Raw genomic sequence first — 20915 nt, 5'->3', positions numbered from 1 at the left:
CTTTCCTAGAATCTTTTCTGAAGTGGAGTATGCCGACTGTCAGATGTTCATCCCCATTATACTTTGGCACAGAAGGAACAATTGAGCATTCAGTGGTAATGCCGACTGAAGGCAACTGGTTTGACTGCCCAATCTGCAGCAAACATGAGATGCCTTCCTTTGGCTTTCTTGTACTTTCTTACATATGCTCCTTATAATCGAATACTTTCGGATTTTAACATTTTTAAAGAAATACGGCACAGCAGACTGAGGATGAGATTTAGTTGAACAGCTATTCTGAATTCCCTCTAGGAGATTTATGTCTGAGAACATCAGTCTGGACATTATTCTATATTCTTCTTGGACCAAGTCTGTTTTGGTCGTTATATTTTATTTGGATGTTAGTATACTGTTTATTTTCTACAATTAGCTGACATAATTCACAGTGTCTTCTTCCTGAGAAAGAGACCTTCCTCTGGAACTTGGAATGACTGATTATTTTGTACTTGCTTATAGATTCACAAGTTGGAGAAATTTCTTTTCCTTCTGTACTGTTTTCAGGTAGGTTCCTGAGCTCCACTGATGAGCAGCCTTCTTCATCACCGATGAATGTTTAGAAACCACTCAACTCTTGTATTAGACTTCCATGCCCAGGGTCACAGATTATTAATACCTGGCTGCTGAATCAAATGTTGGGTAAGATGCTACCAAACACATGCGCTGTGGGATCAGTTACATCCTCTTACCTAAAGAATTTCAACCACCAATTTACTCAGCCAGGAAAACCAAAGGATAACACAGGAGATATTTGAGCGTGAATTTGCCTTATCTCATGATAGGGCTTTAGAGTAGGTTTTTAGATGGGGAAAATTATGAAACTAAGCAAGAAAAAAAAAAAGTAGAGGTTCAGATGTAGAAAGAAATTTTTTTTTTCCCAAGTTGACTCCACAGCTTGCTGCCTGCACAGCTCTAGTCGGGAAAACATTTGGAGGAAGCTCAGAAGGAGCTGCAAAGGTGTAAAAAAGACAGCATAAGGCAGAGGTCTGCCTCCAATCAAGTTGCAGAACATGGAAAGTAATGAAAGAAGTGATAAATCTTCCATCAGGGTTTAGGTGTTCTCTCTGTAAACAGAGGAATTCTGTTTCCAGGGCTGTCCACGCGGTTCTCCTGAAAAGCACAAAATTCACCAGCAGTTTCAGGAAAAACTGAAACCAGTAAACAAGATAACCTTTAAGAACTGCTCCCAGCATGTTTTGCAGCAAGTGAAGTCACATAAAGGACATTTAAAAGGCACATCATCCTCAGATTTGCAGTTAGAGCACTGGAATCTTCCTAGAACAGAGGGAGAAGGGCAGGGAGAGAGGGGGAGAGAGAAAGAGAAGGAGGAAATGACTAAACTCCAGTAATCACCTGTGAAATTCTCATGCATACACGTTTCCAGTGCAGTCCAGAAAACAATGACCATGAGCTTTATGAACTACCTTAATAGTGCAATACCTGGCCCTGTTACATTATTTCTTTCACATGACCTCAACTCAGTCTCTCGGTGCTTCAGATCCCCATTTAGAAACTGAGGTTACATCCTTGCTTTACAAGGAAGTTGTCGAGAAAAATCTGCAAGTTCTCAAGAAACTATTACATCATTGTGATAGAGACAAGGAATTACTTTGTGAGAACATATGCAAGTGGCAGAAAGTACAAATTTTACTTAGCAAACCGCACTAAACATTATTGCACCTGAGCAAGTATGGGCATGAACCAGTTATCATTTAATTGATAACCAGCATAATTGTCATTTCTGTAACTTATCTTTTTTCCTGATATTAGAGAATTGCATCCAAAATCTCACCTATACTTACCACACTCTGGCTCCATCTCTAGAGGAAAGATAGGCACAGCTCCAGAGCCTGTGGGTGCTCTCACGTTACTGGTTTCTTTTGATACTTTGGTCACTGGAAATTCAAGTTTGCTTTTCTGATTAAAGCAGAAGGAGGAAATCTTTGTCTGAATTTTCTCTGGCGCCTCATCCTTAGAAGTGGCTGCATCTGGTTATATATAAAACAAACAAACAACAAACCAAATAAACCAGCATACAAAACAGTATAATGCAGAACACAATACACAGACGCTGCAAGACACGGTTAGTAGTACGTTCAGTAAGTTCTCATTGTATAAGATGACCAAAACAATTTGAATAACTATTTTTTTATGCCGTACTGCTTGGTAACAGAAGTTTCTGATACTAACGCACATTATTACTGAAAGGGACCCTTTGCATTGAAATAGCTCTGTGGCAAATTCTTCCTAGACACAGTGGATCTTGATCCACTCCTGCCCGTGCCCCACTTAGGTGCAAAGAATTTCCCTTCACCCCTAACCTGCTTAACAGTTTAAAGAAGATGGCACTACAATTTTTTTCTTGTTTCCTTGCACTTCCCCACCTCACGTTGCCTTCTATCTTACACCTTTTTTTTTTAACTCACTTTGGATGTGGCCAATTGCTTTGATCTTCTTTGACGTACCTAGTGCAGGGAGGCCCCAGCCCACAGCTAAGGCTGTTGGACACTACCCATCATAATAAATAATAAATAAGATTCTAAACTTCAGACCAATGTTCATTCCCAACCTTGTACGTGGCTGTTTTCTCCTTTAGTGCACCAGCTCTCCAAACTCAGAGGGCTCCCTTCCCCTTGCACCTGCTCTTGCAATTGCTTCTCTCCCTCGCCACAGACCATTCCAGTCAAATCTTTACACATCTCTTTGAACTGCTCTTTGTGATGAGGGCGCACAAACATGTAAAACCCTGTCCAAAAGAAAACACAGTCAAATGCATAGGAAAATAAATGCCTGACCATGGAAGACTCCTTGCTTTGGAGGGGAGAAATTCTTTGGAAGCTGAAGAGTATCAGCCATATTCCTCAGAGTATCTTCAGGTTGGTGGAACACTTGATGCTTTTGTTGATTTTATAATTATGGGGGTTTCCTTGCCTGAAGACAGATAAGTATTTAGTATTGAAAATAATCTCAACTTACCTCAAAATTCTCCCGTTCTCTACAGCTAAGCATAAATACCTGATCCAGCCCTTCACCTGACACCTGATCTAGGGAAATCAGGTACATACACAATATCTGAAAAAGACTTTCTCAAAAAGGAAATCTCTTGTTACTGTTTGATTGACAAGGATTCACAACACACATACAGAAATTCTAAGAAGTCCCAATTATGACTTACTGCCAAGCACAGACAATTCTACCACAAAGTCCTCTGGGGTCAAAACATTTGCTCAGTAAAGATACTGACTCTGTGAGAAAGAATGCTCAGGGGGAGGTTACGAGTCACAGTGCCACACAGTTCATTTCCCTCCCACTCTTCACTGTGCCAAGACTAATCTGACTAGTTAACGCATTAGAAAAAAAAATCAGTTTCTAAAAATTGGAGACTACGACATCTATTCAAGGTCAATGGAATACTTATTGTTATTTCCTAAAGACAACAAACAAAACTACATCAGCATTTCCCAGCATAAACTGCACGCATAATTTCCCGCAAAGTTCACACCGGAGACACGGGAGAAGGTGGAACTGAGGTTTTACATAGCACAAGACAAGATGTCTCCATCAAGGCAATCAAGACCAGCACATAATCCCTTTTCTTAATCTTTTTTTTTCTTTTTTCTTTTTTTTTTTTTTTAAACACTAAAGCCCAATTTCAAATTTTGAAAGCTTGTAGCTTCCTAAAATCCTTTCATCATTAAACCCATGAAAGGAAAAATCCCCAAACCAAACCACTTCTTGAGAAAATAAATATCAGCTTGAAATTTCTAGATTATGATGAATGATAAGGATACTAAATTATGACACAGTTCCATAACTATTCCCAGGTAAAGGTCTGTAGAAGAATAGTGAATCAAAAGTGTGACTGCTTATGCCAAAACCTGGAAGCGATCTAAGAGCTTAGCACCAGTACAGCAATCAACAGTCATGGGAACAAAACTGAGTCACTGCGATAGTCAGCACTGTCTTTTCTAAAGAGCAATCACTTGTAGTAATTGAGGAGGAAAAAAAGGCAATGATTATTTGACTGAAGTTAGCTTGACTGAAGGTTAGGACTGGAATTACTGAGGCCTTATCGAATGTTTTTAATGGACAATTTCTAACTGAACAAACAGAGATAACATTTCATAACCTTGACATTTTTTGCTCTCTGACTGACATTCATTTAACACATCTTTCCCGCTGCTCCATTTCGCTGGTTTGCTAAACCAAAAGATGGGAGAGGTGAAGTTTACCAATGCTAAAAGTTTTTCCTAGAAGTGGAAAATTTGCAAACTAATGACCAGTGAAAGGTTATTGCTCACACGAGATCACAGCACCTACACGTCTTCTTTTCAACTAAATAAAAGTGATTTAAAAAAACCACAAAAACCCTTACTTTGTAGGAGATGAAAGTCTTCTGGCCTCTCAGTGGTGAGGGCTGCTATCACTGATATCATAGCATCATAGTTATCTGTCTTCTTGTAAGCTAACAATGCTTCATAGAAACGGCTGTAAGTGCTTTTGTTCAAAGCCCTTTTCACGTCGTTGAGATAAGTAGCCCTGAGGACCTGGTGGTGATCTCTCCTAGAGCTTGAAGCTTTTTCAGTGTCTTTCCTTGGAGCTCGACTGGTGTTCTGCCCTGAGAGACAAAGAACACACGTGAGCAGGGCTTGGAGACGAACAGAGGCACACAGGTCACTCCTCTGTATCGACTTCTCTTCATTCAGAAGGGGGTTCCTGGACTACTTCAAAGCGGTAAAGCCAACGCTGCCTGCACAGCCACACACCTCCCTCTGGCAGGGCCTTGGGCAGAGCCAAGGCCTGCTCCTGGAAACGGCAACCGAGCAAGTTAATTCTAGGGATCGCTTTTAGCATCTTCTGGAGTTTTTTGATCTTTTAAATGGAGAAATGTGTCAGATGGTCACTAGGGAATGAGAAAAAGGTGACACAGAAGACACTGTGCACGGAGGTCAGCCATAAATCAGGTTTTGTTCTACACTGAAGGAGTAGCGGCATTTTAAACAGATGGCTTAACCAACTGTGCTGGCCTGACACATGAGCAAGTAAACTGTTGAGAGCAATTTTAAAGAATAGATTTCTCACCCCTTATTAATAAAAGGAGAAGAGGCATGTGTGTGTTTCCCAACAGGAAAACATAGTGCCAAAAAAGCATATCTAACCTGAAAAAACACACAAGATAGCACAAGAGCAATGTAGGAGTACAACAGAAGGTAGGAGCAGCTATGAACATCCTGCTAAACTCCAAGTGGACTTCTGTTCAAAATGTCGGTCTTTGATTTCTGATACGTTTTAGAGGAAGAAGTTCTGGTTTGCATATTACAGGCATGCAAATATGGATGAAGCATATGATAATAAACTGATTTAAATAACCAGCCACATCTTTTGGTATTTAGATCTTTATTCTCCACTAAAGAACTTTTAAAGAAGTTAAAGAAGATAATGAAGTTTTAAAAGATGGGCTTAGTTCAATTTCCTGAAAGGGGCAAAACACGGGTGTGAGCTTTATAATCAGTATCTTTTATTGCCTATCATACAGCTTTCTGACACTTTCACAGGAGCATACTCTACTTAAGGAGTGAGCAACAGAAACAATACATGCATTTATCACTATTATTTTCTCAGTTACTTTTAGTGGAAACAAGTTCCTGTGAAAATCAATCTCACGGACCTCAGGACAAAATAATCACCAAAGATTGTTTTGTTCAAATGTTTTTAAAATACAAAACGAAACAGGAAAACAAATCAAAGGAACAACATGGCTTCATACATGAAAAGCTTTTAAAGCCTTCCAGGAAACATCGGCTTTAAAAAAAAAAAAAAAAAGGATTAGCTATTCTTTACCCTCTAAAGAAAGACTTCTAAGCTGTCCAACTATCCTACTCATTTCCTTGTGAGAAATACAAAAAATTCCCAGCTGTTCTCAGGAAGATCTGTAATCAAATAATAACTGAGCCTTTGACTTCAAAGATAAATACTGGACAGTATGAGATTAGAGGGATGCATACAGAGATTACGTGCAATTTTGAGAACACATTTGCTAGTCTCCGTTTCTACAGAAAAAAACCAGACTGCCCACATGAGTGTGCACAGTACCAATAACAAAACAGGAACTGTTTTCTTCTTCATACCTGGATTCACACTGACCTCATCTAAAATTACATTCCTTAAATGGCTCTCTTTCATGAACCCTGGACAAACAGGAAGCCCAGCAGTTTTGTGCTCAACTCACCCTTCCCCTCACTGACGTATGTTAGGTCAGTCTCCAGCACAAACTTCTGGCTTTAGTTGTTGTAGTTTTGTACAATCCTTGTTGAAAATTCTGAATTACCATCACTCCTACCTACAGATAGCAAGCCACTGTGCTAGGTGAACACAAAACACATTGGTTCCCACCAGGAGAATCTACAGTCAGAGACGAAATGAAACATAACATGTATTACCTTGGGACTGTGTTTTTATTGTTAAATAAAGTGTACCTGCACTATTCAGTCCTGTTGTCAAGTGGAATCCTCCCCGGTTCAAGTGGAGTCCAGGGTTTAGCTGACTGCACGAGTCCTTTGAGAATGCTGTTTTCTGCTGACTCTCTTTTTCTTCTGTTAAATCAAACCAGTCCATTAACAGTGAACTTAGGGAAGCACGAACATAGAATGGTGCATTTTAAAGTACGCCATTCTATGCTGAAAATACCTGAAGATGTAGATGTATTTCTGTGATAAAAAGGGATGAGCTAACACCCTGCTTTTTTTAGGACTTTATTGGTGGCACTATGTGGGTAGCAAAGACGACAGAGGAATACACACAAAGTTTTTAAATCCAGACTAGATTCAAGATTTAAACAGATCTGTAAAATCCCCTTTTGAAATAAAATGGCATCATTACTAACTATGCAATAACTAATGCTCAGGCACCTGCGTGTGCTTATGGAAAGGCAGGCAAGAGGATCGTGCAGAGCGGAGACTTGGCTCGATATGGATTAAACTAAATTGCTTTCCACCCTTGCATTTCTACACATTAGATGTGTCTTGCTCCACCACTGGACAATGTCCAAACAATGCAACTGCCTGCCCGGTGCTGAAACAAGCTCCTCACCTATTTTCTTGGCCAGTATCTCTCTCTCTTCCCGCAGGAGGCTGTGCTCAGGTTTGTAGCCACAGCCCACTCCAGTCAGATTGCAACATGCTTCATCAAACTGTTTTTTATGTTGAGGTCGAACAAACTGGTAAAATTCTTTCATTAGAGAGAGGGAAGGGTGGGTGGGTGGGTGGGAAACAAACAAAAAAACCAAAAAAAAACAACAACAAAAAAAGAAAAATCAGTCCACGACAGGTAATTAATGCCACAGAAACCTACAATGGCAGGACTTCTAGGTTAGGCAATATGAAGATAAAAAGTGCTGCTAAATAACTTAAAATGTAAATGCCATTATCTAATATGTATACAATAAGCACACTTATAAGTTACACAAAGGTCAGCTACCATGCAAACTTCCAGTAATATTACCACCAATAGGTAATAACTGTAATTTTTTCACTGTAAATATGAAGTAGCTTACCTCTTGGTGAAAACAGGTACTTGCAGCAAAAGGTCATCAGCTACCTCATAAACCGTGGGGTCAAATTATCTGCCAGGCTGACACTTTGAATAACTGATATACTGTTAATTTTACACCTCATGTTACTTACCATAAAATGCTTGCCAACCAAAAGCCTAAACGTCAAATGAACTTTATGTTTCGGGTGCCTGTCACTTTTGAAAACTAGAATCAGGCCTTAATTTGGCGATCAAATATTTTCTTATTTATATAGTAAGATCAGCAAATTGGGAAACAGACTGTGGCTACTATTAGTACCAAGTGCTCACACTGAGCTTCCCATTCCTTAACCTTAAAATTAACTTTAAACAATTTACAAGATGAGTAACTATGCTTTTTTATTTTAGTACATGAAAGAAGTCACAGAAAAATCTGCCCATTTGCTCACAAGTTGAGAGGGAAAGGAAAATTCACAGAGAAAACACTGTTAAACTAAAAGAAATGTTGGTGGGAGTCCAGTTCCTGTCAATGCAGTTGTTAAAAGTCAAGAAAATACCAGCTAAACCAGTAAACTATCCACGCTTGCCCAGATCACTTGCTTTATACTCACCATTATTTAAATAGAAAATTTCTCTAGATATTCTGTCTATTTGTTTACTGCTTTAACACTGAACCCTTATGAATGCACATATCCAACTCGCACAACCACACTCTTGATCTTACCTCCTAAATCACAGGGAATAAGCTATACTACTTTTAGGCCAAGTTTAAAATAACACAAGCTTCCATGGAATGTGATTTTTTTCCCAGGCCTGTCAAGATAATTAGATTGGGAACATTTTCTGTGTGATTGTCCTGGTTTTGGCAGGGATAGAGTTAATTTCCTTTCTAGTAGCCGGTACAGTGTTTTGGATTTAGGATGAGAACAAAGTTGATAACGCACCGATGTTTTAGTTGTTGCTAGGTAATGCTTACACTAGCCAAGGACTTTTTAGTTTCCCATGCTCTACCGACTGAGAAGGCTGGAGGGGCACAAGAAGCTGGGAGGGGGCACAGCCAAACTGGCCAAAGGGACATTCCATACCATGGGACGTCATGCTCAGTACATAAACTGGGGAAAGCTGGCCGGGGGGGGGCCGCTGCTCGGGGACTGGCTGGGCATCGGTTGGCGGGTGGTGAGCAATTGCACTGTGCATCACTTGCTTTGTGTATTATTATTATTATTATCATATTATTATTATTATCATTTTATTTCAATTATTAAACTGTTTTTTATCTCAACCCACGACTTTTTCTCACTTGTGCTCTTCCAATTCTCTCCCCCATCCCACCGGGTGGGGGGCAGTGAGCGAGCGGCTGCGTGGTGCTTAGTTGCCGACTGAGATTAAACCACGACAGTGATCTGGGGATATAAAGTGATGAATGTTAATGATTATCATCCTGATTGATCTGTACCTCAAATCCAAAACACTTACATCTGAAATACCCAAGTATACTATTTAAAAGGAAAAGGTCACGTCATATAAATATACTAGGGAAGTTGTCATACCTCGTAATAAGATATGCTTTTTTTCATCCTCTATGAAGAGGGAGCTCATTTGAGATAACATAGCATGGAAGTCATCTGTCTTCTTGTAGTGCTGAAGAGCCTTAGAGAAGAGATCATAGTTCTGTTGGCTTAGGGTCTCCTTCACTGTTGCGATGTACAATGTAGCTCGGGCCTTCTTCGGCTCCGTCAGGTCTGCTTTCTTATCAGCTTGCTGCGAAGACAGGAAGACTTTTCAGTGAATAGTATGACTTGAGGAGTTACTCTCACATGAATTCAGATGGAAGCAATATATTTACAATTCCACCGGCGCATAGAACAATAAATGCTTTCAACTAATAGGTTACTGTCTCTTGCAATTATGGGAGACACCCCCGTACCCATGTGTTATTTCCTGAAAAAACAAAACCGCTTCAGTGCCACAGAATAAACACAAATCTAACTGGCCTACTGCCTGGAAACGTCCAATTAACTGAAAAACATGAATCTCTGAAGCAGGAGATACAAAGAATGGAAGGTGTTCAAGAAATGTCTTAGAGGAACAAAAATGCTTGAAGACACTATACACATGAGCAAGTCAGATTACTCCCTCGTGTTGGGAAACATTCTTCTTCTACAATCACAAGCAGCAGGGACTCGAAAAAGATTCAGAACAACCCCTCCTTTATGAAAGTGGCTGTGCATTACAATGTGCTCACACACTTTGAACATATAAGCTGTTGGACCCTTGTCACATGTCTTCATGACAAAAAACAGTGTCACTGGGGCAATCCCGAGGCACAAGTATATTGTTAATTTCCCCAGATGATTATTATATCTATTTCTAAAAAAATTAATCCCTCTAACATCCATGAGCATTCACTCCCTCACAGAAGAGGAGCGATGCTATTCACCTTCTCTGCTGACAAAACTGACTGCTTAAGAGGAGCATTCCTAGAGAAGGCAGCCAAGTCTCATTGCACAATTCTATTCTTAGGAGAAGGCTTAATTGAGAAATGACATTTACTCCAAACCTTGAGGGCTAGGCTGACTCATCATGACATCACATAGCAACAAACTGCAAACACAACCTTCTGCAATGAACCTGCTCCCTTCCTCACACCTTGGATATTATCAGCTTCTGGATCTGTGACTACTTTTATCAGTTTTGTTTGCCAGGTGACTGGGAGTCTGACAGACAGACAGCACCCAGCTAGGACAGTACCTCAGACAACTACTGGCACACAAAGATCACCTGGGGATTCTCATGGATTTATTGTGACTCTTAAGCAACTAGCTTGCATAATGAGTTAACTGAGCTTGGAGACAGTGCAAAACAATAATGCACAACTGCAAACATAACACACAACAATGACCTACCACAGGTGGGGTTAGAATGAGATCACTTACCCCAAACTGGTCAGTAATACCATTTGAGGCTCTACCAGCAGTTGGACTAGATGAGCGTTGTAGGCCCCTTCCAACTGAACTATTCTATTCTATTCTAATCAAAAAGAATGAAACCACCCACCACAGCTGGTCAATGGGAGAAGATGTTCACAAAGCAGTCAATGCCAGATAACAATTCTTTTCACCTACTAGCCCTACCTGGACCTGTGCTTGATTGGGTCTGTGATGTCTAGATTTGAGAAAGAGCATGACAGAAATAGATTGCAGATGTGCATTGATAAATATTTACAGTTTGGAGAAAAAACATAATTGTTCTGGCATGAGTCATCTGTCTGCCTGGAAATTTGCAATTCAAATTAAAGCAGTCTGCAGATCAAAGGGATGGCACAGACACATGAAAACACATACTGTATTGCTGACTAGCTTTATTTTCTTCCTTCCTCCTTTCTGCTCATCTGTTAACCTCTTCTCATACTGAAGGGAAAGTGTTGACAGACGTTGTGCCTGTGAAGATTAAAAGAAAAGAAGAAAGGTTCAAAAACATGCTTTTCAAAGTTATTGTCCATTTAATGTAGCCAGTTCCAGTAGTAAAGCTTGTTAACCCAGTCTGTGACACCATTCAAGCAAGTGAAACAAGTCAACCTAAATTATTGCAACAGAGCCCGAGACACATACATGTTTCTAGAAGGCAATCAACTGAGTGGACAATTCAGAAAGAGAGACCAAAACAGAGGAAATTAAAGACAAAGTTGGTCTTGAGGGTGCAGATTCCCAATTAAGCAAAGCTGGACTTACAACTAACTGTTTCAGGGTAGCCCTGGGACTGTACACACACCTGCGTGTAACTAATGCCTCACATGCCCCTTCCTGCCTGAAAGCGCTTCTCTTCTGAAGAAAACCTGTATCAGGCTTTTCTTGGGGTACTGAGAAGGGAAGCCTAAGCAGTCTTGTAGAAAATATCAGGGCATATAGGATGAGACAGTAGCAGAAACAGTTGTGGCTTGACAGGCTCTTTAGCATCTCCCATTCCCAGCAACAAAGAATTGCGCTTGTACTGCAGTGACTGGGAAGATTGGTATATACAAAGCTCCAAAAGAGAAGTGAGCGGGCATAAGCAAGAGCAGTGGAACTGCTTAATAGCAGAGTCTCCAATATTAGATCAAGCCAGTATCAACCACATTAAAGACAATCACGTAAGTAACAGAAGAAACTGCAGGATAGCCCCATATTGCCAGTTGGTTTCTACATACCTGTTGAGAAAGCAGGTATGTGAAGGGATTTATTTCTTCGCTCTTGCCCAATAAGAGAATTTCATAGCAACAATGTGATTATCAGTGCATTTACAGTACAGTGTTGTTCATTTGTGAGAGGAACTAGTGAAACATAACAGTACCCCTATATTCCGCTGTGACTTCTAAAGATGTCTATTCAGATCACAAAGCTTCAGAGTCAAATTAAACTAACTACAACTAAAACACCACCACTAAAAATAAACAAAACCCTAAGCCAATAACCTCAGATTCAGCAGTTCGTAGAGTCAGTTGCTGATACTCAGAAATACAACCTTCAGTGCACTCATAATACTGCGAGGATACTGAATTCCAGACAAGCCTGACCATGATTTAAGTGCGCATTTAAATATATTTTATTTAAGCATCATGTAATGGAATGAAGAATTGGAATACAAGCAGCAAGCCAAGCATTTATGATACACGCAATAAGTCAGAAAAACAATCAAAAACCATCTTCTTAATCTGGACTATGTAAAGGCACCACCTTGAATAGCATGATCCAGAAGAAATAAGGCTTCTGAAGACAAGTTTCCATAAGGCGTATCTCACAAGGAAAACTGATTAAGGTGAACTGTCAAATCATTCTTTAAATGGATTGAGAGACTATTTCTTGTATTTTGATTTTTTGAGATGACAAAGGCTTCTTTTCTTCTTTTTCACCCCAAACAAATTGTTTCAGAATGACAGCAGCTAAACTTCCATTATTTAGGGAACAAGGGTACAGTATAACCTTGATAAAAGAAAAAAATGGTAACACAGATACTATGATGGATGGTGAAGAAAGATATGAAAGCACACCGACCCCCTTATCAGCCCAAATCCAGTGCTTATTAAAATCAGCTCACTACTAGACTCAGAGTGAAAGCTGGCTCCCTCAGAGGCACTGCATGTCTCAGGACTACACTCCCCAGGTCTCTGGCGCCAGGGTCATCAATTTAGGTGCAGCACAGGATGACCCCCCAGATGTCTGCAAGCCACAGATCAGCAGTAATGCCGAATATAGAAAGCGGGACACGAGCTGACTCACTGCCGAGCCATTAGGACCATCAGCTTATCTGACTTAGGGAAATGCTGAACTATGCCAAAAGCAGTGCAGCTGTGTTAACAAGATACTGTAGCTGAGTTACGAAGTTGCTGGAGATGTGCCAGGCTTTCCAAAGAATAAGTTTGGTGTCTACGCCATGGCAGCCCGTGGGTGACGGAGCAAATTTCTCAATCGGCTGAACACAAATATTCTCTGTCCTTGTTCGTTTCTCCAAGTTTGTACGTTCCCTTTGTTTTGTACGTCTCCATCTACCTCCCTTAGGCCTCCTTACATATTCCCCAGATACTCCTTACACCTCCACACTTTCCCTTAGGCACTCTTCCCCTAAGCGAACTCCTTAGGTATGTGGCAATAAGCATTCCTGGAGTCCACACACTAGTCATCAGCCAAACCAATTCTGCGAGCTAGCAGTAAAATCCTCCTGCTGATGGTAGCCACGTAATGGAGCTACCCCACCAACAACAGCAAACAGGGATTTTGGGAAAGCAAGAGGAACACAGCCTAATCACTGATGTACCAATCTGAGAGGAAAGAAAGTGAACAGCACAGAGGGAGCTTTGTTGATCTTAATGCAATAGTGGATTTTTGATTCAGGTAAGATATTCTTCAAGTCTGCAATATTCATTCTCTGAGGCAAATCAAAGATTTTCACCTGAAAGTGCAAGTTCTAATTCATAAACATCCCACCCCACCTTTTTTTTTTTTAACTCAGTATCTGGTCACATACCAAGTGCTGACACAGATTCCACCCAGGAGGAACTGTGTATTTACCCCCCTCTTCTTCGAGAGCTCTGTGCTCTCCAGAGAGCACAGTTAACTTCCAGAAATCTCTGCGGTCAGCAGCTATGGAGCACAGCACAAGTCTGTACCTGTTGGTCATCTAGTTGAACATGGCAAAGAAACCCTTTGATTAAGCTAAATTATGAGAACTTACAGTTACCAGCGCCGATCACAGCGAGTTTTTCTTGAAAGTGGGTTGAACAGGTACTCTGAAATCAATGCCAAACTCATTTTGCTTTACAGCCTACAATTTTCACTTATAAGCAAGTATTTCGCTACACCATTGCCATTACCTTTTCCTCTCCTGACAAGTCACTTTCCTCCTCGGCATCTTCGCTGCTCTTCTCATTGCGCTCCAATGCATCCAAGAGCCCCATACATTGTCTTCTAGGTGAGACGAGCTCTTGTTCATATTCCGTGCATAGGCTGGATGCTCCATCTCCATTTACTGGCATCACAGCATAATACAGATGACAAGTTAACATCCCGCATTATCTCTTGCATTTTCTTTGACTTAGTAAGACCTCAGAATGTTACGTAGCAACCCACAAAGATGTGTTGATGTATTTAACCTTTCACATCTTGCAAAATTGCACTATATGACTTAGCAAGAAGACTGCTTTGGTTAATCTCTCCCAAAATTGCTCAAGCATTTGTTACCACAACCTGGTGGACTTCTCTCAAACTTTTACTTAAGTGATGGTCATATTTAACCTCAAAATGGCTTAGCATCAGTGGAAAAAGTCTTACTGCAACAGTTGTCTGTGATTAACTACTTCAGCTTTATGGATTTCCCAAAAGCTGAGTTCCTGTTTTTAAGAGATTCTGGCATGAAATACGTTTTATTATTTTTAAACAGAACAAGTTTTTTTTAAAGCCTACAATTCTCACGGTATCAGACACAGTCACCCTCAGGTCCCAAGAACACATATTCTCACTAATCAGGATCCAGGTATATTTGGGTTTAAATATAAGAATTTAAGAGTTGTAGGTAGTGTTAAATTAGTATCAGTTTGCTACTTCTAAAAGGCATTCTCTTCAAAATATATTTCCACTATTTTGTGAAATTACTTCAACAGCCAGTTACTAAGAAAAGTCACTCTTTTGAGAAGAATGGAAGTATATTACACTGTAAATTAAAAAGTCAGTACAAGAAACTCTTTAGCCAAAACTATCATTACAGGTGCAGTTTGATGTTACAACTGAAAATCCGTATCAAAAGAGGCAATGCAGCTTCTTCCCTTTACCTCCAGTCACACATTCCAGCCCATCCTTTGAGATGGATCTACCAGTCACATGGATGAAAGGTAAATTGGTTCAGCAAGCTCATCTGCTTGCTCTGCAGTTGCACAATAGATGGATTCAAATCAAGGGAAGGAGCATAAGTGCATGGCTGGAAATTGAGGGAGAAAAAAGTGGTGGCCAAATTAATCCCCTTCAATGACAACCTGCAGTCACACTGGCTTAGATGTAACGTGAAATCACCCTCGCACTCAGGCATAACTGTTTTGGAACCACAGTTTTAAAAACAACTTCATTGTTCTGTTCCAAAACAGCAAGCAATCTAGAGTGGAACATTCTGAAAGAATATCTGACGTGAGAAATACTTTATTCTTTGGTATTAGCTAACCACAAATTTTAAAATACTGTTTTGTTCCAAGGTCAATGCCCTCTTCTGTTTTCTTAGTCAGATTACTCTTACAGAGTCATTTATACAACAGGATGGAAGAAGGACATATGAAAGTCAGTGCTAGTCAGAAACAGACTTCCAGGTTTTATTTTTTAAACTATCTATGATATCCCACCAAACTCCTCCTGTTCTGCAGGACACCTTTTCAGGCCCCACCTGCCTCTCTGCTCTGTAGTTGCAACTGTCTCCCCCATTTTCTAATGCCGAGCTATGTCCCTTCTGATCAGAGTTTTACATCAGCCTTTGAGCTCTCCTTCTTTCTCTCCCATTCCAGTTCCTAGTCTCTTGCTCCTCCTTTTTTGGTTCAGCTTAAAACAAAAAAGTATATCTGTGAGGACCCAAACCTACCTTTTCTTTTTCTCTTCAAACTGGGAACATGGTCATCCAAGTTTTTGGCTTTTTTCAGGGAGAGGATCTGCTCAGATGAAGTAGATGGTGACGTATCACTTTCACTTAGGGAACCAGCAGAGCCAGAAGGGCATTGCGGCAGGGGTGGGGGCATCTGCAAGCAGTTTACAAAGTGTTACAGTAAGCAAAAGCTACTCTTCTACTGCACTTCCTTTGCAACCAAAAATCCCAGCAACAACCAAAGACACATCCTTTTTCCCGAATAACCCTTGACAGCAAGATTGTCAAGCATTCGGGATTTATGTGCTTTTGAAAAAAGGGATCAAATACCTAGGAAGTGACACAGATTAAGTGTAGTAAGCAGGCTTAGCACTAAGTGACCTGTATAGCAGAAAAAGGGTCATGGCCCTGCTAAAGAACAATTGCTTCACTTCACAGTTGTAAACCTGTGTAGGATTGGAAAAAGAGAGAATTATTTGCCAGGTTGGCCTAAATGAATTAAACAAACACTAGATCAGGGTCCAAAAGGACAAGGGAAGAGCAGCAAGTGCAATTGCTAACGCTATTCCTGAAACACAGCTCCTTCTGGCAAAGCACGGTGGGTTGTGGTTCTTAGTTATCATGAGGCTCTCATTTATGATCAGAAAAGATCATCAAGTCATCCAGTATCATCCATCTGTAACTTATTATTTTGAACTTTTATTTGGCTAAAGCATGTTCCAGGAAGTCATCCAAGTCTGTATGTGAAATCTTAAGTGTTCATTTTAATCTTAATCTCCATTTTGGGGACAAAGAATTCCCCACTCTGGCTTCTAGCCCATTTCTTGCTGTGACTTTCTCCAGTCAATTAGAAAGTCTTTTTACAATGTTACTTTTTAAATCAGGGAACTATTACTGAGAAAAAGAGCTTCTTAATGCTAAGAGAGAAGCCATATTAGTAAAGATGACCCAGTGGTGAACTGTAATAATAACTGATGGGTTTGACTCACTCCTTATACCAGTCAGCTTAGATTTAAATTTAAGGGTTTGACTGATTCTTCCACACATATACCCTCCCCCCTGAAGGTGAGGTAGAAAGCTTTTTGATGCTAACATCAGTTCCAGTACTTGCATACCATCCAATGAAAGCTATGTTTATTTAGGAGGGACTGGAAAAAGAAGTTATTTTTGTGACCTAATCTAATGAGTTGCACAGCATGACAACACATCCTGTCTCAGCTCACTCTTGGAGAAAGATGAGGCGTTATCTCCTTTCCTGTAAGGCTTCCAATGTTGAGAAGTGACAAGGCAAGTGACTCTGTCACATCTCTCACCTGGATTAGTATTCCCAGTTTCCAAAATGATCAAGAAATATTTTTTTATTTTATTTCATTGTTAAGACACTTACAATTTCTTGAGCAACACGGAAGAAGAGGGAGACACTTCTGACTGCATGCCCAAAGTTGTCATAAACATTCACATAAGGGCGGACCCATGAAGGCAGCTTGCCTCTTACATCACCAGTTGTGAACCTGTGCAGGATTGGAAAAAGAGAGAATTATTTGCCAGGTTGGCCTACATGAATTAAACAAACACTAGATCAGGGTCCAAAAGGACAAGGGAAGAGCAGCAAGACAACAAAAGATCGAAACAGTGCAGTAAATATAATGAGGTGATGTCTTCACTCAGGAGAAAAGGGCTTTGTTGATACCACATACCATGCGATCAGCCAATTCTTATCTTTCCTCCATAAAATTTCTAACTGCGCAACAGTAACCGTAGCACTGAACTGTGGTGTTCTCACTGTCCCCAGCCGAGCCTCAGCATTGAAGGCTATCAGTTAAACTCTTGTTGCCTACTATATACATATTATATTAATTATATTAATGGATATTAATGTAATATAGCATTAATATAGTATATTAATATATATTATATTGTTTCAGCAATATAATCTTTCCCCATTTTCGTCCCCCTTCTCTCAAAAAACTGCAGTGTTGGTGACTACCTTCTCAAATGAGAGATGGAGAAAATGCAAAACCGTAAGTTATTATCATGTAATTTCCAGTAGCATTACGAACATGAATTCAACAAAGTGGCTTATTTTGCATTAATACCATTGATCTCTTTCTGCAGCTCCAAGACAGTATATTTTGGGAGCAGAAGATAACAGTCTAGTTACTTTCTTAAAGTAGTACAATACTTCTATAACCTGTTATATAAAATAATTTAATTACTTACGAACTGTGGCCTTCTCCAAACAGTAACGTCAGCACATTCATATACAAGATACCAATACCCGTGTTGGGATATAAAGATGTTGATGTATCTTTATGTTCTAGAGCCAAGATTTCACCTGTGGTCACATAGGAAGATAGCACCATAGTCTTGGCGATGTCTGATGACCCTGCCGATAGCCTGATTAACAGCCCGGGAAGCTTGCTGACTGTACCACTCACGCCCAGATAAATACTGCAATAGGTGGGAGAAAGAATTAACGTTATTTACCAGGTAAAACGTATTCTCCGTGCTGTACAGTCACTATTCCTTTCTAAAAAAATTAAAAAAAAAGTATCAAACAAGATCTGACAGATCTCTGAAAGCCTTGGAAAGCCAAATACAGGTTGACTCGAATATCACACCTGACTTATGGCGCACAGAAAACTCAAGTAGTAATATCCAGCTTGAGGAGCTATTTAGTATATGATGCACTGACAGCCTTGGTAGTACAATAGACGCACCATATTATTTAAGACCTAACAGCTATCCTGCAGGACAATAAACTAAATTTATAATGTCATTCATTCTCATGCCTGAAGCAATAGGAGAAAAAAAAAACAAACCCAAAACAAAACAAAACACAAAAAACCAAAACCAAACACCCACCCCCTCAAACCACCAAAACAAAAATCCCCAAAGCATACAGAGATTTTGACTGAAACTTTATACCATTTTTTGAGCCTATATTTGATTGAGACCGTGTCACTGGAGACAGAATTTGGAACCCTTAACATTGTTTAAAAAAAAAAAAAGGTGACTATTTGTGACAAACTCCCAAGGTTGTTTGACTTTTTGATATTCATGGTCCCATGAGGCTGGGAGGACAACAAAAGCCAAAATCCACAGGGACAAGAGGGAGAAACAAAGACACGAACCCGCAAACAGCCAACAGTGAAAAGTTGCCCAGTATTACCTGTGCACCCGCACCACTTCTTCTCATTTCATCCAGGAACTGCATCTTTAAAACAACCCTGGGCTCCATACGAGGAGGAAACGGAAGCCCAGTAATGATGACGCCTCGTCCATTTATGTCTGCAAAGTCCAAGCCTTCACTGGCCTGAAGAGAGAGTGTTTTCCATTACCAACAGGATTTGAAGCGATATTTCAGAGCAATTCAGCAGTTATTGGCCTTTTTTCTCCATTAAATTAAATCCCAAGCCAAGTGTAGTTTATGAATACGTTATGAATAGTTTCAACTAGATTTTTTGCTTTTATTACCGGGACTTTAAACTTAGCTTTTTCCTCTAGGAGGCCCTGACAAAGCATACCTCAGCCAGCACCATTAATGCACGTGTCTTATTCCTGGATAAGCAGAACAGCTGTATTCAAAGATATGAATGATATGTCACAAAATGTCAGTCAATACTTCTCTTTAAACCTTCCATACCCTGAATTGTTAACAAGACATGATAAGAACATAGCAAACTTCTCTGATACTAAAAATGAACAGAATAATTTCAAAGCAATAATGGAATGCTACCAGAAATCTGCTCAGAATCCACCAGACTATAGTGTCATATCCACCAGCTGTGCTGCTTACATCGGTTCAAATATTTGTCGCTCATCCCCCCCTACGTGCTCACGTCCCGTGCTGTGCTGGCAAATCACTTTGTGAAATGAACAAAATCAGAGTTGAACAGACTGGAAAAATAATTCGGGGGGGAAGTTGGTTTGTTTTTCAGCTGAATCCATTCTCCAATCGCATTTACCATGCCGCACAAGCAGCTGTGATGGAATATAACATCAGGGATGGACGGGCAGGTGGGATGACCAACTCTACTCAGCTTAAGCCAGCACTGCCACTAAGAGCAGCAATCACAACATGCACTGTAATCCACCTGGAGCTAGCAATTGGATAGTTGTATTTATGGACATTTTATCCTGGGCACAAAGGAAACCCCTCAGGCTAATAAAAGCATGAGAAGACCAACCTTAGATAACAAGAAAAAATCCCCTAATTAAAAAAACTAATTAAAAAAAAACAAACCAAAACCCAAACCTGCCCTTCACCCCCTCAAAACAGGAAAGAAAATTCCTGTGAACTTTTAAAGACACCCCAGGCCTAGATACAGCTAGTAGAAGAACCAGAGCAACTGGGACAGAATCTCCTCTTTATAAAAAGGACTGGTTTTTAAAGTTTCTTTCAGGGAACAGAGAACACAAAAAGCTTGCTAGAACCTACTGCCAATGTAAAAGCTGAGCAACAACCTGGGAGGGAATCTTGCAGTGACAGCTGAGAAGGGAGCTAGTTTTAGAGCTTTTGACAACATGTCTCTCTTGGTTTATCTTCTCAAATAATTCCAATTTTGCAGTCGTACTATTAACCCTGTGACTACAATAAACTAAACAGTCTATCCTTCAATTGTGTGTTACTGCAAAGCATGATCTCTCCACAGAGTCTCTTCCTCTCAGGGTAATACGCTATTGTTGGAAGGACAGGCATATTCAGTCGAGAGTCCCACCCAAAAAGAGCTATGCCTTCATTGATCGAACAGCTGCTTTGGAGAGCAGGACTGAAGGTTCAGAAGAAGCTGAATCTTCTCTTTGTAGGCAGTAAGCAGCAGCAAAAAGGCCCTAGGATTAATTTACGATTTTGCAAATATTTCCACCGATACCATAAATCAATTTATCATCAGCACTGGAAAATGCAAATGAAAGGCCATCAAATGTGTCCAGAGGACTTGAAGTTAATGCAAATTTTTTAAAGCTAAGCAATATTTTGGGTTTTCAGCAGCGTTGTTCTAACATGTTTGACTACAAATGTTTCTTTTAGTTCTCCTCCAAAGCTGTTGTTCTCATCTAATGGGTTGAGGTTTTGGTGAGCAGCCAACAGGAAATATGTGTGATGCTTATCCCCTGTGAAGAACTCAAAGGTGTATCCCTTTAATAAAAACAGGAATGAGGCATATGTAAACTTGACATAATTTTGAAAAGGCTTCAGGGCATCTTACTTCTCTTGGGTCTCCTCCACATATAATTACAGTCAAATAACAGAAATG

The 20915-nt window shown here is 40.1% G+C and overlaps 1 protein-coding gene across 4 annotated transcripts in view; it reads right to left on the bottom strand.

The window, feature by feature from the left end:
• RTEL1 (regulator of telomere elongation helicase 1) overlaps nucleotides 1-20915 on the bottom strand; it is a 52585-nt gene that overhangs the window by 4859 nt on the left and 26811 nt on the right. For 2 of the 4 annotated variants that reach the window (XM_076352427.1, XM_076352428.1), the window contains exons 23-35: nucleotides 18830-18973; nucleotides 17993-18108; nucleotides 17045-17168; nucleotides 15658-15811; nucleotides 13913-14067; nucleotides 10911-11006; nucleotides 9117-9327; nucleotides 7126-7263; nucleotides 6513-6629; nucleotides 4412-4654; nucleotides 2606-2782; nucleotides 1839-2024; nucleotides 1208-1311 (exon numbers count right to left, since the gene is read on the bottom strand). In XM_076352427.1, the coding sequence (XP_076208542.1) occupies nucleotides 1208-1311; nucleotides 1839-2024; nucleotides 2606-2782; nucleotides 4412-4654; nucleotides 6513-6629; nucleotides 7126-7263; nucleotides 9117-9327; nucleotides 10911-11006; nucleotides 13913-14067; nucleotides 15658-15811; nucleotides 17045-17168; nucleotides 17993-18108; nucleotides 18830-18973 (1965 nt within the window). Of the gene's footprint in view, nucleotides 1-1207; nucleotides 1312-1838; nucleotides 2025-2605; nucleotides 2968-4411; nucleotides 4655-6512; nucleotides 6630-7125; nucleotides 7264-9116; nucleotides 9328-10910; nucleotides 11007-13912; nucleotides 14068-15657; nucleotides 15812-17044; nucleotides 17169-17992; nucleotides 18109-18829; nucleotides 18974-20915 lie in introns of those variants that run through there. The other 2 variants (XM_076352430.1, XM_076352431.1) reach the window with 2 other exon arrangements.

The sequence above is a fragment of the Aptenodytes patagonicus genome, chromosome 14 (assembly GCF_965638725.1).
Source record: "Aptenodytes patagonicus chromosome 14, bAptPat1.pri.cur, whole genome shotgun sequence".
NCBI classification, from domain to species: Eukaryota; Metazoa; Chordata; class Aves; order Sphenisciformes; family Spheniscidae; genus Aptenodytes; species Aptenodytes patagonicus.
The sequence above is the reverse complement of the archived record's forward strand: the minus strand, read 5'-3'. Positions and strand labels throughout refer to the sequence as shown.